The sequence below is a fragment of the Podarcis vaucheri genome (assembly GCF_965113315.1).
Source record: "Podarcis vaucheri genome assembly, chromosome: 8".
Classification (NCBI taxonomy): domain Eukaryota; kingdom Metazoa; phylum Chordata; class Lepidosauria; order Squamata; family Lacertidae; genus Podarcis; species Podarcis vaucheri.
The window spans coordinates 36,078,443-36,092,646 of record NC_138766.1 but is presented as its reverse complement, the minus strand read 5'-3'; the positions used below and the strand labels follow the sequence as shown (position 1 = coordinate 36,092,646).

Genomic DNA, 14,204 nt, shown 5'->3' with positions numbered 1-14,204 from the left:
TCGCTGGTGTGGGCAGGAGAAGCATCTTCATAAAGTTGAGAAGGGAGAGGAAGTCTTGAGATTGAATTTGAGATCTCTGTGCCATTTCATGTGGCTAACAAGCACCCAAATGACCCATTTGCCTTTGAAGAGCAGTAAGGAAAGGGCTCTTGCAAGGCAAAGTTAGGGGCCATTGTGACATCAGCATGTAGTGGACCAGTCTTCTTCTTAGGTCCCTTGCTAGTTTAGCAAAATATTTTCCCCAAACAGTCAAAGTGTCATTCTTCTATCCATGTTGAATAAATCTACCACGATAGTTTTCTGTGAGTTGAATCCAGACTGCCCTTAAATGTTGCCCTGGAGAACTGTAAATGGGTGTAAAATGCTACCTTGCAACAACACTGAAGGACGAGTCATCTGAATTATTGCAAGCTGGGGGTCAGTAGATAAATAAGAAATAGAAAGTGGGGCTGTTCATTTTATCTGCAATTAGACTTACTCTGTGAATCAGAGAGATATGCTCTGCATGGATTTTGACTACAGTTAGTCAATGCAGTTATTAATTGTCTATTTTCTCTCTCTTAGTTTAAGAATTGTTGATCCTCCAGAATGGACAAAAATTTTCAAGGACTCATGGGATTTTAAGCCATACTTACACACTCTTGGAGCTGCAGTTGATGATGATATTTTTCTCTATCCTTCCTGGGTGAAAGAATATTATCTATGGGCTGGATTTAAAGGCTATAACCTTGTGATAAGGGTGAGTAGGTCTATACAAGCATTTATCAAATGCAAGATATTATTTACTTCATGGACAAATTCTAAAAGAATATCTGTTTTCAACTGCTTTAGCAAAGAAACGCAAACACCTTTTAAAGAACAACATGAAATGGATGGCGACAGTTTGGGCCATACAGTTGCTGTTAACAATTTTAAATTTAATTTTGGGATATACAAAAATTTAAAAATTTCAACTTTTCGTACATATACCAATTAAGATGACAATTATATTTAAGTGACAGTCAATATTTCTTCTTGAACTATAAATCTCTCTGTGTGTGTGTTTTTCTCTAACACAGGAAGACAATTTCTTTTATTCTCATTTTAAAGGAGCCCTTCTCTTCAAAGAATTATGACTTCCTACCTCAAATTCAGCTCATAAAAAGTCCAATTAAAAAAGTCAAAACAAATAAACTACTACACAGAGAGGACAAAGATCTTGAAAATTGAAACATAATATATTAAATATAAGGCAGCAATCCTAAAGTCGCATACCTGTGACTAAGTAAGCACAACTGAATTCAGAAGAACTTCACGGTTGAGCACCAAGAGTAAATGGGAGAATCAAGCAAAATCCAAATAGTTTGGGGGATTGCACAACATCTATTTGAAATGACAACCTCCTCTTGTTGTTTATATCCCATAACTAGGTAATAGAAACTGATGATGATTTCAGTCCTTTGCCTGGAGGGTACAACTACTTAGTGGATTTTTTGGACTTATCTTTTCCATTGAAAATACCAAACCGGGACTGTCCATTTGAGGAAGTAAGGATTACAAATGTATATTTTCTCAAGTTCTCAAATATAGAAATATATATATATATATAACATTTCCTTCAAGGACAACAATTTACTTTCACTTATTTCTGGTGACAGGGATTTGGGGGGGGGGACTATAAAGCTGTGTGTGTTTAATTCAGTATACTAGCACTTAGAATGCACAGTTCTTATGCTTTTTATATATAGTTTGTTAAAATATTGTCATGGTCCTCACTGTGTGAAGTGAATCCCTTTGAGCTTATTTATGCAACACTTCCATGCCCTTGTTGTTTCAGAGTGTTCAGCTTATGATACCACCACTCAGCCTTCTTTCAATAGTTTTGTAGCAGTGTTGGGATCTGCTTTCAGTTTTGCTGTGGCTTCAGTTCTTGACCCAAGCAGAGAAATTCCTGTCATCTTAAGGTTAATGTGAACCACCCCAAGGATATGGCATTAGCTGCTGGAAAAGGCCTGAGCAAAGGCTAAGATAAAAAGCAGGGTGGGGAAGAGGGCACTTGAGTGAAATGCAGAAAGGGAATATGGGAAAAGGCAGGAAAACAGAGGGCATGAGACTAGGCCTTCTCAAAATACAATATGGCAATTATAAAGTGTCCTCCCAGACCATTAAGACTCCTGCTTCTAGCTCTAGCTCACTCCACACAAAACGTCCGCTGATGAGTAGAGTCACAAGGCAGCTTCTCATTTTAATTTAGGAAATGCATTTGTAATTTTGAAACATACAAGAACTACAGTTTGGTTACAGCCAGCACTTAGAAATGTTAGCTGGCCAAACGTATGGACAGCAACAACTGTATTTCAAGGGGGCGTGTTAGGAAAAGGGACAGAAACCTGTTTATTCTCTCTTTGTTGTGTTATTTCAGGATGCCACTAAGAGTAAAAAACAGTCATGCCTAATGATTTTTAATATGAGAAAATATTATTTGTGTTCACACCAGAACACAGCAGCAGAATTAGATACTAATTATGCTCGCACATTAACACTAAACCATGATTTCTTTAATCGTGGCTTGTTCAACAAACCATCAGTTGTCTCATAGATGAGCAAACAAACCATGGCTTGTTTTTTCAAAGCTTGGTTTTCCGGCTGTGGTTACCTTGTGCTTAGCAGTCTTAGAAGCATCTTCACAAGCAACATTGTTGGGTTCAGACATAACATGAAACCATAGTTAAAGCAAGCCATGGTTCATAAGCCAACAACAAACTATGGCTTCACATCATGGTTTGTTGGCAGAAAAGAAACAATGGTAAGTCTGCTGGTCTGGATTTGCACATTCAAACAAACCATAGTTAAGCTAAGCAAGCCTTAGTGATATGTATGAACTAGGACAATGTGGTTATGTCATGGGCATCTTCCAGAACAGAAGCAGCGCCTAGCATCCAAACAACCACACAACCAGTTTTGTGTGCCAAAGGGAGTTTTGGACTTGTGCTTCACGAACAGCTGTGTCCCCAACACCACCACCACACAGCAAGCTACCTTTGAAATTGAAGCAGAACTTTCAGAATTTTCAGTAGGACGGAAAGAAAGAAAATGAGAACTGAAGGTGGTCTTTGGATTCTGCCTATTGGTTGTATTAATGTATCAAATAAAATTGATGCCAGATTTTCATGCACTTTGTCTTTTGCTGCAGATAAAAGCCCGAGTTAGTGTAATGAGGCACACAGTGAAACATGGATTGCTCTGGGATGATCTGTATATAGGATTCCAAACCAGGCTTCAACGTGACCCTGACATATATCATCACCAGTAAGCCCATTTGCTAATGCCAGTCACTAGTATTTGATATAGAATTGTTTCAAAATTGCTCCTTGAAAGCATACCTGTAGGTGTAAATCATTAAGCTGGTGTCAACTGGCATTGCCTCATTGATTATAGTTTTCCCATTCCTTATGCCTCTAGAATACAATGTAAGAAATGGATTCTGTTGTGAACAGAAGCCTGTCTTGAAACAAGTCACTTTATCCCTCATAACAGTTCCAAAGGGGAAAGATACAGAAGCAGCTGTGACTGCATCTATTATTATACAAGTTTGAAAGTCCATGGATTTTTGGGGGGGTTTTTTTAAGCAATGAGAGGGGTAGAAATGTTCAAAGCATTTTTTAAAAAAGAATTGCAGCTGAACAATTATCACGTGGTCCAGAAAGCATGTTACTTAAGCCTGCATTTATCTATTCTGTCTCTTTGCAAAACCAATAATTACTTAATCCCTATAACAAAACAATCTAATCGGATTTACTTCTAATTAACACACTTGGATCTATACCTAATAGCAATCAAAAGTTAAGAGTGAGTCTTGAAAATTCCATTCTTTTTTCCTTCATAAATACAAAGGACTCAGTGTCATTAGACACTAGTTTGTACATCCCGTTTGTCAATGTATCATTCATTTTCTACCAAATGTTACTTCATTTTGTACACTGCTGCTGGGTCTTGAACTCAGAGCCTTGGGGTTTGTGTCCAGCTGCCCCTTTTTGGTGAGACACTGTATAGTTCAGTACAGTGTGCTCAGACATTGGACTGACTGCACTCACCTAGGTGGGCTATAGGATCCTTCTGGACAGGAAGAAAAGTTTTAGAGGGCTTCCTGGTCCAGTCAGGTCTGCTTCGGCAACAAGGGCTTCCTGAGCTTTGTCATGATTCTGTATTCCTTGGTCCTGCTTGGCTTCTGCTCCTGTCTCCTGTCTGCCTTCTTGATCCTAGTTTATTCTTTGGTTTTGACTTGCTCTACAGTCCTGACTACTGGCTTGGCCTACAACCCTTGAGTCTTCTCTGATGCCAGACAGAGGTTGCTATCCATAACCCAACCTTGACAGCAGCCAGCCTAAAGTTACCAAAATATCTTCAACTGTAAACAAAACTGATTTCAGCAGATGAGCTGATACAACCATGCAGCTTCCTAGTGGTGCTATGCACAAGGATAAGATTGTAATTATCTGGATGCTTTAATAGATCATATAGAAGCTTTAAATTCTGTTAATGTTTAATTGTTTTTTTAATGATTCCACACACACACAATCTTCTTAGCTGTTTCTATTTTATCTGTGAACCACTTTGAGTTCCTTTCAGGGGAAAATGCAGGATATAAATAAAGATAATAATATTAAGCAAAAACAAAACAAACAAACAAGTGTTCACAAATTGCTACTGAAAAGCTGTGTGGTCTTATCACCACGTATGTTGCTATTTCACCCTGGAACCAGGCATGTGAAGCTGCCATATAGATTAGAGGCCATTGGTTCATTGAGCTCTGTATTGTCTGCACAGTACATCAGGAGTGGCCAACATGTTGAATCCAGATGTAGGACTACAAATCCCATAACCCCCAGAGAGCATGGACAATGGGCATGGATTATGGGAGTTGTAGTCCAACAACATATTGACCAACACATTGGCCAACCCTGCTGTGTACAGTAACTGGCCGCTCTCTAAGGTCTCAGGAGTCTTTCCCAGCCCTGCTATGGATGGTGGGGATTGAACCCAGGATGTTTGCATGCATGGGCTTTATCACCGAGTTACAATCCTTTTCCCAAGTCCATGAAGGGTTCCCAAGCCTGTGGACTGGGACATAGTGAACAAGTTGATCCAAATTTAATGTACCGGTAGCTACTGTCCTTCTGTGTGTAACTGTTTTTGTTTTCTTATATTTTTAAAGGTTTTGGAATCATTTCCAAATAAAACTTCCTCTGACCCCACCAGTCTTTCTTGGCACAATGCAAACAAAATCTGAATTGAAAGAAAAATGTTGTGCAGCCAACCAAGTTGATGATAAGTGCCTGCCTACTAACGTTTAGTCTTCTCTGCATCCTCTGTGGAAAAGTGAAATGGATAAAAACTCTGCTATGGTTACTGAATAATCGTGTCCCTACACTATGTGAATTTCCTCTAAAAACAATTTAAGATCCACTCACCCTCCCTTCTGTCATTGATTTTCTTTGCGAGTACTACCTAGAAGTACTACCTGAAACTATTTGGTTGGTGTATGGAATTTTGGGATACTAAAATTGTTTTAACTACTTGTTGCCTAGAAAAACCTTGGTTATGGGGTGATGAAATAAAAGCAATAAATCAACTAGGCTGTGTGCACCTTACCATTTACTGTAGCTCCAGTGGACTTCAGCTGGTTAGAGCATGGTGCTGATAACACCAAGGGTGCAGGTTCGATCCCCACATGGGACTGCTGCATATTCCTGCATTGCAGGGTGTTGGACTAGATCAGGCATAGGCAAACTCGGCCTGCCAGATGTTTTGGGACTACAACTCCCATCATCCCTAGCTAACAGGACCAGTGGTCAGGGATGATGGGAGTTGTAGTCCCAAAACATCTGGTGGGCCGAGTTTGCCTATGCCTGGACTAGATGATCCTCAGGGTTCCTTCCAACACTACATAGCAGATGATGCTATCCACAATCCACAGGTATCTCATAGTTTCTTCTGCAATACTGTGTTCTGATGTGCTTTTCCACAAGCCAGCTGTACTCCAACTTGAGAATCATAGATTTATTCAATGCTTGGTGAATCCCAGGCGTGAGCAATTAAAGCATTTCCCTGTGTTTCATTCCTTTAGGAGTTGAGAATGGACACCAAGAATTCCATCTTACCTTTTCTATAAATGATAATTCTAAATGCTGTGTTCATGTTATGTGTTGAATACATGGTATCTTATTCCCTTGTTTCCATTTTGATTTTTGTTAGAATTTATTGACATGATTCACTTTAAAATCTTTAATAAAAGCAATGTTTTAAAATATCCAAATCAAGCCGAGCTTTTAGTTTTAAAAACAATTTCCCATTTTTCTCTCATTTTCTGATAATTTATTTGTCTAGTTGTTTATTTAAGCCCAGGGCCTTGGAGGGGAGAGGGGGTGGAACAAAATCAAAGTGAGCAGTCATGGTGGGTAATTGTTTCTGTTATTTTTCTGGCAGGAGAAGGAGTTATGCTTCGTGTTTTCTGTATTATTGGTTATGAAAAATCAGTAAGAGGGTAAGTTGGGAGGAAATTTGAACAAATGAAGGCAATCATTATTTCCAAACTTGTTGGAATGGAGAAACATTGCATTCTTCTGAAAAGGAAGTTCTCAGGGTTTGCTGAGTTCTCTAAAGTCATTGAAATCATAATAGTTTTCATTCCAATGAATCAGGAGATTATAACAGAGCACCTACACGTCGCTTTTGATTTATCTCTCCGTCCCACCACACACACACTAGCTGGCTGACTGAATCCAACCATGCCATTCACCACTGCTCAGCTGCTGGGATAATTGAAATAAAGCACTGAGAGTGACTGCTCATTCATTAGTTTCCAGATATATAGGCATATAGAAGTGCAGCTTGATAGGGTACATGTGATTACATTCTTTATGAAGTCAAGCTAAGTGTGATTCATGTAATGGGCACCCCTCAGATTTTGTAAGAATACTTGAGTCATTGTGCATTGTTGTACATAATGCATCAATGACGCAAACTCTTTCTGGCCTTTCTGCCATTCCCCAAAACCCTGACTCTTCACTAAGTTTACTTGCCTCGTTTGATGTTAAACCACATGGAAGTCATTTCAAAATAACTAATTATTGGTCTTGTTTTAAGCTGAGAAGTCTACACTATGTAATTAACTTTAATGGGAGCATTTGGCATTGGCCGCTGAATGCGGGTGTGGATTAAATGGCCCATTCTTGAGAACTGGTTATGAGTGGACACTGTAGCTGTGTACTCACCACACATTTAAAGCACATGCCCCTCACAGAAAAAGAATCCTGGGAACTGTACCTTGTTAGAGCTGTTGGAAATTGTAGCTCCGGGAGGGTGAAACTACAGTTCCCACAATTTTTTTTTGGGGGGGGGTTGTTTGTGTTTTTGTTTGCTTTAAATGTTAATGTGTATTCAGCCTTTGTTGGCTGTTACAGTAGTTAACAGCAATCCTAGAGCAACATTGCTGTTTTGGAAAGCAAATGCCAGGATGCCATCTGGATAGTCATTTCAAAAGGCATAGGGGATTTCAGGCCATTCTTCTGCTTTATGAGAAGTATTCACTACCACCCACATTCCCTGAGCATGCCATGATTGATCCAAGTTATCCTGTGAAAAAAATGATGCGAGGGGCAAAAATAAAGGTTTGTTCACCCAACAATTTCAGCATGGGGCCACCCCAAGAAAAATGGATCCTATACCGACTTCAAGTCCATGATGGACCAGCTTCAAATCATGAGCAACAGTCTCCATATTCTGAATATAGTTTTGAGACACATGAGAGTACAAAACCCTACAAGGGGGTTACTTGCAACATGTCAATATACAAACTCAGCATGTGACCTACCGTATTTTTCGCTCTATAACACGCACCCGACCATAACACGCACGTAGTTTTTAGAGGAGGAAAATCCGTAGGCATGCCACCCGTAGGCATTCCCTCCATAACACGCACAGACATTTCCCCTTACTTTTTAGGAGGAAAAAAGTGAGTGTTATGGTGCAAAAAATACGGTATTTCTAATTTACCTATGGGGCTGAAATGGGCTAGATTTGCGCAGGCTAAACTTTCCCACGCTGGTGGTGCTTGCTCCAAAGGCAGCAAAAATCTCAAAGTTTAACCGAGTGCAGAATTTTGCCATTTCCATTTACGGTGCTCGCTGATCACTGAAAAATAACCCAGAGGCGGCATCACATTATCTTCAGAGGGTACAGCTTACTTATTTTTAAGGTTGACACAGAAAAATTATATTAAACAGCAGTGCAGATATTAGCCAGAAGGTGGCACAAGAACAGTGTTGTATGAAGCTCCATAAGAAAAACATGTCAAAAACTGGGTTTCTGCATGCCAAGATGGAATAGCTCCCCCCCACCCAATAAAGTGTGCTTGAAGCCTGGTATATAACAATAATTAGTGTCTTGCACTGTGCAGCCATACTTGGACAGGTCCAGAGCTCCAGGAGCCTGGATTATAACATTTATTGCCATTCTACAAGAGACTAAAAGAGACTTCTGTTAGGCCTGACTACGTACCTACCCTGGGCTGCTTTCTGATGGTAGCAGCAACAAAACAAGCATGTCCACCTTTTGCACTGTACTAATGCACTAGCTCTGTTGACTGCTAATCACCCATTTGAGGGCTAATCACTCCAAGCATATTTCAAGAGTTCAAAGCTCTGCTGGAACGCATGTTCTCCATCTTCTGTTCCCCTCCCCTGACAACCGTTGATGCCACCAGAACCTACAGGGACCGGTAGCTCAAGCTCTCCCACCTGTGGTCCCATGAAGGAAAGGTATTTTTCAAAATGCCTTTCTTTATTGTCACCAACGAAGAGCAGTTCCCTACGGGCTCAGCTGCTGATAGACCTGGCATGGGGAAGAGAACCTAAGCTCTCTTCCAAGCCTGTGACAGTGAGCTCTCATAGCCTTCTCCCCCTGTTTTTGTGGGTGAGGATCTGTAGCACTCCCTCCTCAAACTCTCCTCCCCTTCCTTTTTCCTTTTTGGAAGGCCTCTCACCAAGGCCTACACTTCTGTATTATGTACTTAATCTGTGCGTGAGCATCTGAGGGAGACGGGGTCATTCGGACAATGGCAAACAGAGGCATTAGGGCATGGTGGTTGAATGAAAAAGAGGGAAGTGAGATGATTTCAGCAGGTGTAGCTTGCACTACACTCCCTCTTCTACACAACTATTAGAGGTGCAGGAACAATGTCCTCTTTTGTATTTTTTACATTCAGGCAAAGGGAACAGGGGGCATATTTTTATTGATTTCAGACTTATTGGAAGCTTCCTTCAGGGTTTAATTTAGGAAAAATCCACTACATTTTGAGATGCTGGAAAGGATGGATAGGAGGATGGTTGGCTTGGTAAGATTTCTGTTGTTGTTGTCAGCTTCCTTGAACCATCTTTGGGGAGGAAGTGGAGTTGAAATATTCAAATAAATAAATAAAAGTGTGTGTTATGAGGTGCAAATTTTGGCCTTACAAACCTGCCAAGAAGTCATGGAATTTGTGGCTTAAGCATGCCTCTCAAGGTGCTCTGGGTGCTAAATGCACCCTCAGGAAATGAGGGGCGTGTGAAACATAGACCACAATTCTATACCCAACAGAACTCAATGGGACTTGCTTCTTAGTAGACATATATTCAGTTGCTCTGTCAGGGGAAAACACACTTCTGTGTGTTCCAAGAAATTGTGATTGGAGACTGGAGAACGATGGTGTTACAAGACTCTTGGTTGAAAAATGAAATAAGCTGCCAATTCCTAAGCATGTTTGTGTGCAAGTTGCTCCATCAAATTCAACATTTCAAAGAAAATGTATTTAGGATGGGAACATAAATGTGAAATATAACATTATTATTTTTTCCAGAAATCCAACATGTGGGAACAGCTGCCCCCCGCTGTCCCCCCAAATAGCCTCTGGCTCTTCTGACCTCCAATTCCGAGTTTCAGTGCTAAAAATCACAGCCGCTACCAGTTGCACACAATATGCGTTGGAGAAAGGAGACAGAAAAAGAAAAGAGATTCTGCTAGCACAGTTCAAGGGCTCTCTCCAAACCAAGGCTGAGAAAGGGGGGGGGAATGAAAAGATGGAGCAAAGGGAGGAAATCTTGATTCTGAACCAAACTCTTTTCTGTTCTCTCTCTCTCTCTCCCTCCACCTTGTATATAAATTTTGTTAAATAAAGAAACACTGAGCATCATTGCCCTCCAGACCCAATATGATGACAGTGGCATACCTTCCAATATTCCTCTGATGAAAAGAGGGATATCGTATTCCACCAGCATCATAATTTTATTATTTATACCCCGCCCATCTGACTGGGTTGCTCCAGCCACTTTGGGTGGCTTCCAACATATATAAAAACATGATAAAGCATTAAACATTTAAAAAGCTCCCCTCTACAGGGCTGCCTTCAGATGGCTCAGGGGTCTCATAACTCCATACCTTCCAACATTTCTCTGATGAAAATAGGGACATCTTAAGGAAAAGCATAGCATTTGGGGGCCAAATCAGAAACCGGGATGGCTTCTGTAAATCGAGGACTGTCCCTGAAAAATAGGGACACTTGGAGGTTGTGCAGTGGGAATAAGGCCCCACCTCCTCCTCTCTCCTACCAGCTGGGAAAGGATGGGGACTGACGTCTCATGGAGGTCAGAGAGTCCCACTACTCTTTCCCCAAGCCAGGAGAAGGGTTGGGGCTCTTCTAGAACTGACTCCCACTGGCCTCTGAGAGGTTTGTAAAGCAGCAGACTTGGAGAACGGAAGAATGGAAAATTCTGCATTTATGGAGTGTTGCCTGAAAAGATTTTGCTGCAATTGCACTAGATCAAAAGCTTAGAAACAGGCACAGAGCAGCATTTTCCAAAACCATTGAGATGACAACAGGGAAAACAAAACACTGGAGGGGAATAGCTTGAGAAAAGCATCATCTGGATTTTAATAAATAAGTGAACAATGGTGTCAGTGCTGGGGAAAGCAGCCTTGTGTGGAAGCACTCTCAGTGATGATACTCAACATGATGGATGGGGAACATGATAGAACCGCCTACCCTTAACATCTTTTGTCTGAGCTCCAGATGAAAAGGTGGGGGGAAGCTGCAAAACTCTTGCCCATTCCTTGTCATTCCAGGAGCAATTCCATGAGATTGCTTCTCAGCTGTTAGTAGTCAGGGAATGATTTATTGACTTCTGTCCTGCAACGCCGATAACTTGTGTCTGTGCACAGAAATGTGAAGCAACGCAACCAAAACTCTTGGAATCTTCCTGTTTAAGAGCCACGGTTGATCGGATGTTATTACCACCGCAAATATCAGCTGTGAGGGGATCCAGATTGGGAGCCATAAGTTAAACCCTGTCCCCTCAGCACCATGCCCTAAGTCTAGATATGTGGGCCCCATTTGCTTAATAATACCAACACAATTTGTAGTTGAATAATATCACATGTTTTTGTGTGTGTGTTTTTGCTCTAGTTGTGGCGTACATGATTCTCCCCCTCCCCGTTTCTCCCTCACAACAACCCTGTGAGGGAGGATGGGCTGAGGAACTGTGACCGGCCCAAGTTCCCCCTTTGTGTTTCATGGCTGAAACCGGTTTCCCAGATGCTTGACCAATACTCTAACCACTACACCACATCAACTCCCTCATCTCCGAGTCCTGTCTTTCCCTGGGACTCTTCTGGTGGCACCATTTTGCCACTCAGTCGGTGCAGCATGAGACTTTCAATTCCAGGGCTGTGGGTTCAAGCCCCACGTTGGGTGAAAGATTCCCACATTGCAGGGGGTTGGACTAGATGACCCTTGTGGTCCCTTCCAACTCTAATTCTATAATTCTAAGACTCAGCAACAAGCAGGAGAATACATGAGGAGACTCGGGAGTGTACCAGCAGGGGCCACTATGTGGCAGCAGAGAGGACCAGGCCTTGGCAGTTCAGATTGCAGGGAGCTGCTGGGAAGCTGTTTCTATAGCAACAAAGCATCTCTGTTGGTTTCCCATGCTGCTTTCATCTCTTGCAAGAAACTCCTCTTTGGGCCTGGAAAGTTGATTCAAGGAGTCCTAGATGCAGATAAGACTACCGTTATACCAGATTATATGGATATAATCTGGAAAGAGCCAAGATTTACTCCCCTCTCATGTCATGTTCAAGAAATGACTGGAATATTAGATAAGATTTCAAGGAAGAGAAAACAGATTTTTTGGGGGGGGAGGGAATAGCAGACAGCTCAATAGCAGAGTATTTGAAAGATGGAAAAGGGCTAAAAGTGATGTTCAAAGGGAAATGATATTAACCATTACCGTGGCAATCAATGCAATTTCTATGTTATCATCTGGTTGAAGTATCACTTTTATGCCCATCAGTGATTATTTTATACAGAGGATTATTTCACTTGCTGTTGCATTCTGATGGACATTTCAATAAACATTTTAACAGTAACTGGAGAGGGGCAGGGGAAGTAGCACCTGCGGGGGTTTTAAAAGCTTTGCTACCTAATGATCCAAAGTTTTCTGTATCTGATTCGAGTTTCAAAGTAATGTGGCTGGGTGTGACTTGGCTCAGCAGTTTGCATTCTTCACTGTGCAATTGAAAGACTGGCTCACCCCAGTGATATTTCAAAGTAAAACTGTGGCGAGAGGACATGCTGCTATTCTTTCTTTTGATGCTGACACTTTGCATTCTTTTATGGAAAAATGAGTTGGTGGAAATATAGGAAGGGAAAGTAGACTCACGCAGCTAAGCTTTTCTGAAATTTCCTTTCGCACTCTGGATGCAGATTATTTAATGCAAATGGCCCACCGAAATCCTTTGTGTTACATGTTTAAAAATATATAGCTTGGAGCCAGTTGAGCGTAGAATCACTGACATCTGCCTACACAAAGGTAAAATGTGTTGGAAGTGCTTTATTTTGCAGCTTGAGGAGCTTGTATTAAAGAAGACAAAAAGCGAAGGCACCAACTGGTAGAAATATCTAGAAAAAATTGCCATTACCTACACATCGTGTCATGTCTGGATGAAAATACCTGCCTTCTCTATCATTTTTGCTCACCCTGATTGTAGAATCCGCACCTGGGAAAGGGTTTGGTCAGATTCTTCGAACCTTGGTTCTTGCCTGGGCATTGGAAAAGCAGTCTATACAAAATAGGAAAGCTATTTATGTGAAGGTTGTCATTGGCTCAGAGTGGAGACAGGTAACAGAATCATAGACTCATAGAGCTGAAAGGGTCGCCCCCAAAGTCCATCTACCGTAATTCTATCTTCTGCAATGCAGGAATCACAGCTAAAGAATCATTGACACGTGGCTGTCTGACTTTTGTTTAAAAATCTCCACCACCTCATTGTGAGGTGGTTCATGCCACAGTCAAACAGCTCTTACTGTCAGAAAGTTAAATAATAATAGTAAATAAAAAGTTATTCCTAATGTTTAATCAGAATCTCCTTTCTTGTCATTTGAATCCATAGTGGGAGGCATGCACTGTAACACTGTTATCAACTATAAACCTTGTGGCAACTGGGGCTGCCTGCTTGGTAACTGTTAACATGTTTATTTACAGTGTTATCTTATTCCTGTTTCCTCAGGAAAGTGAGCATAGGATTGCAGCTTTAATGTGCAATTTATTTTTCTAGCGAAAGCCTCAACACTGGAGATTTATGTAAATTTCTCAACAGTTAGAGGGAACTTGAGATGGAAGATTGTTCCCTGCTGAGGGTTTGAATGTCACTCTAACTTCAAAATAATTCTCTTTGTTAAGAGGAGAGTTGTTACTGGCTCACTACCATCACAGAGAGCTTCATAGGCGCACACTTGCTTGTAAAAACCTTTGCCAAGCTTAGCAGAATACTGTTGTTTGTTTAAGGTTGTCAGAGTAACTATGGATTTTGCGTGGTATCAAGTAACGCTGTGCACACACCATCCCTTTAAAGCACATTCAAAACACATTATTTCCCTCAAAGAATTCTAGGCACTGCAGTTTGTGAAGGGCTGCTGGGAACTGTAACTCTGTGAGGCCTAAACTCCAGTGCCCAAAATTCTTTGAGGCATAGAATGTGTTTTGAATATCCTTTAAAGGGATAGTGTATACACAGCCATAACCCTCATGTGTAAATGCACTGAAATCAGTGTGATTAAGTTTAACATGCTCACCAATTACAGAGGGTCAGTTTTGAGAAAATCAGCCACTACCTTTTAAATCTAAAAATGCATT

At 41.1% G+C, this 14,204-nt stretch overlaps 1 protein-coding gene across 4 annotated transcripts in view; it reads left to right on the top strand.

Moving 5' to 3' along the window:
- LOC309539136 (cytidine monophosphate-N-acetylneuraminic acid hydroxylase-like) overlaps positions 1-5,612 on the top strand; it is a 30,189-nt gene extending 24,577 nt beyond the window's left edge. For 2 of the 4 annotated variants that reach the window (XM_082234985.1, XM_082234984.1), the window contains exons 11-14: positions 565-739; positions 1,410-1,526; positions 3,173-3,288; positions 5,195-5,612. In XM_082234985.1, coding sequence (XP_082091111.1) covers positions 565-739; positions 1,410-1,526; positions 3,173-3,288; positions 5,195-5,333 — 547 coding nt within the window. In that variant the 3' untranslated portion in view covers positions 5,334-5,612. Of the gene's footprint in view, positions 1-564; positions 740-1,409; positions 1,527-2,897; positions 3,134-3,172; positions 3,289-5,194 lie in introns of those variants that run through there. The other 2 variants (XM_082234986.1, XM_082234987.1) reach the window with 2 other exon arrangements.
- Positions 5,613-14,204: the final 8,592 nt, after the last annotated feature.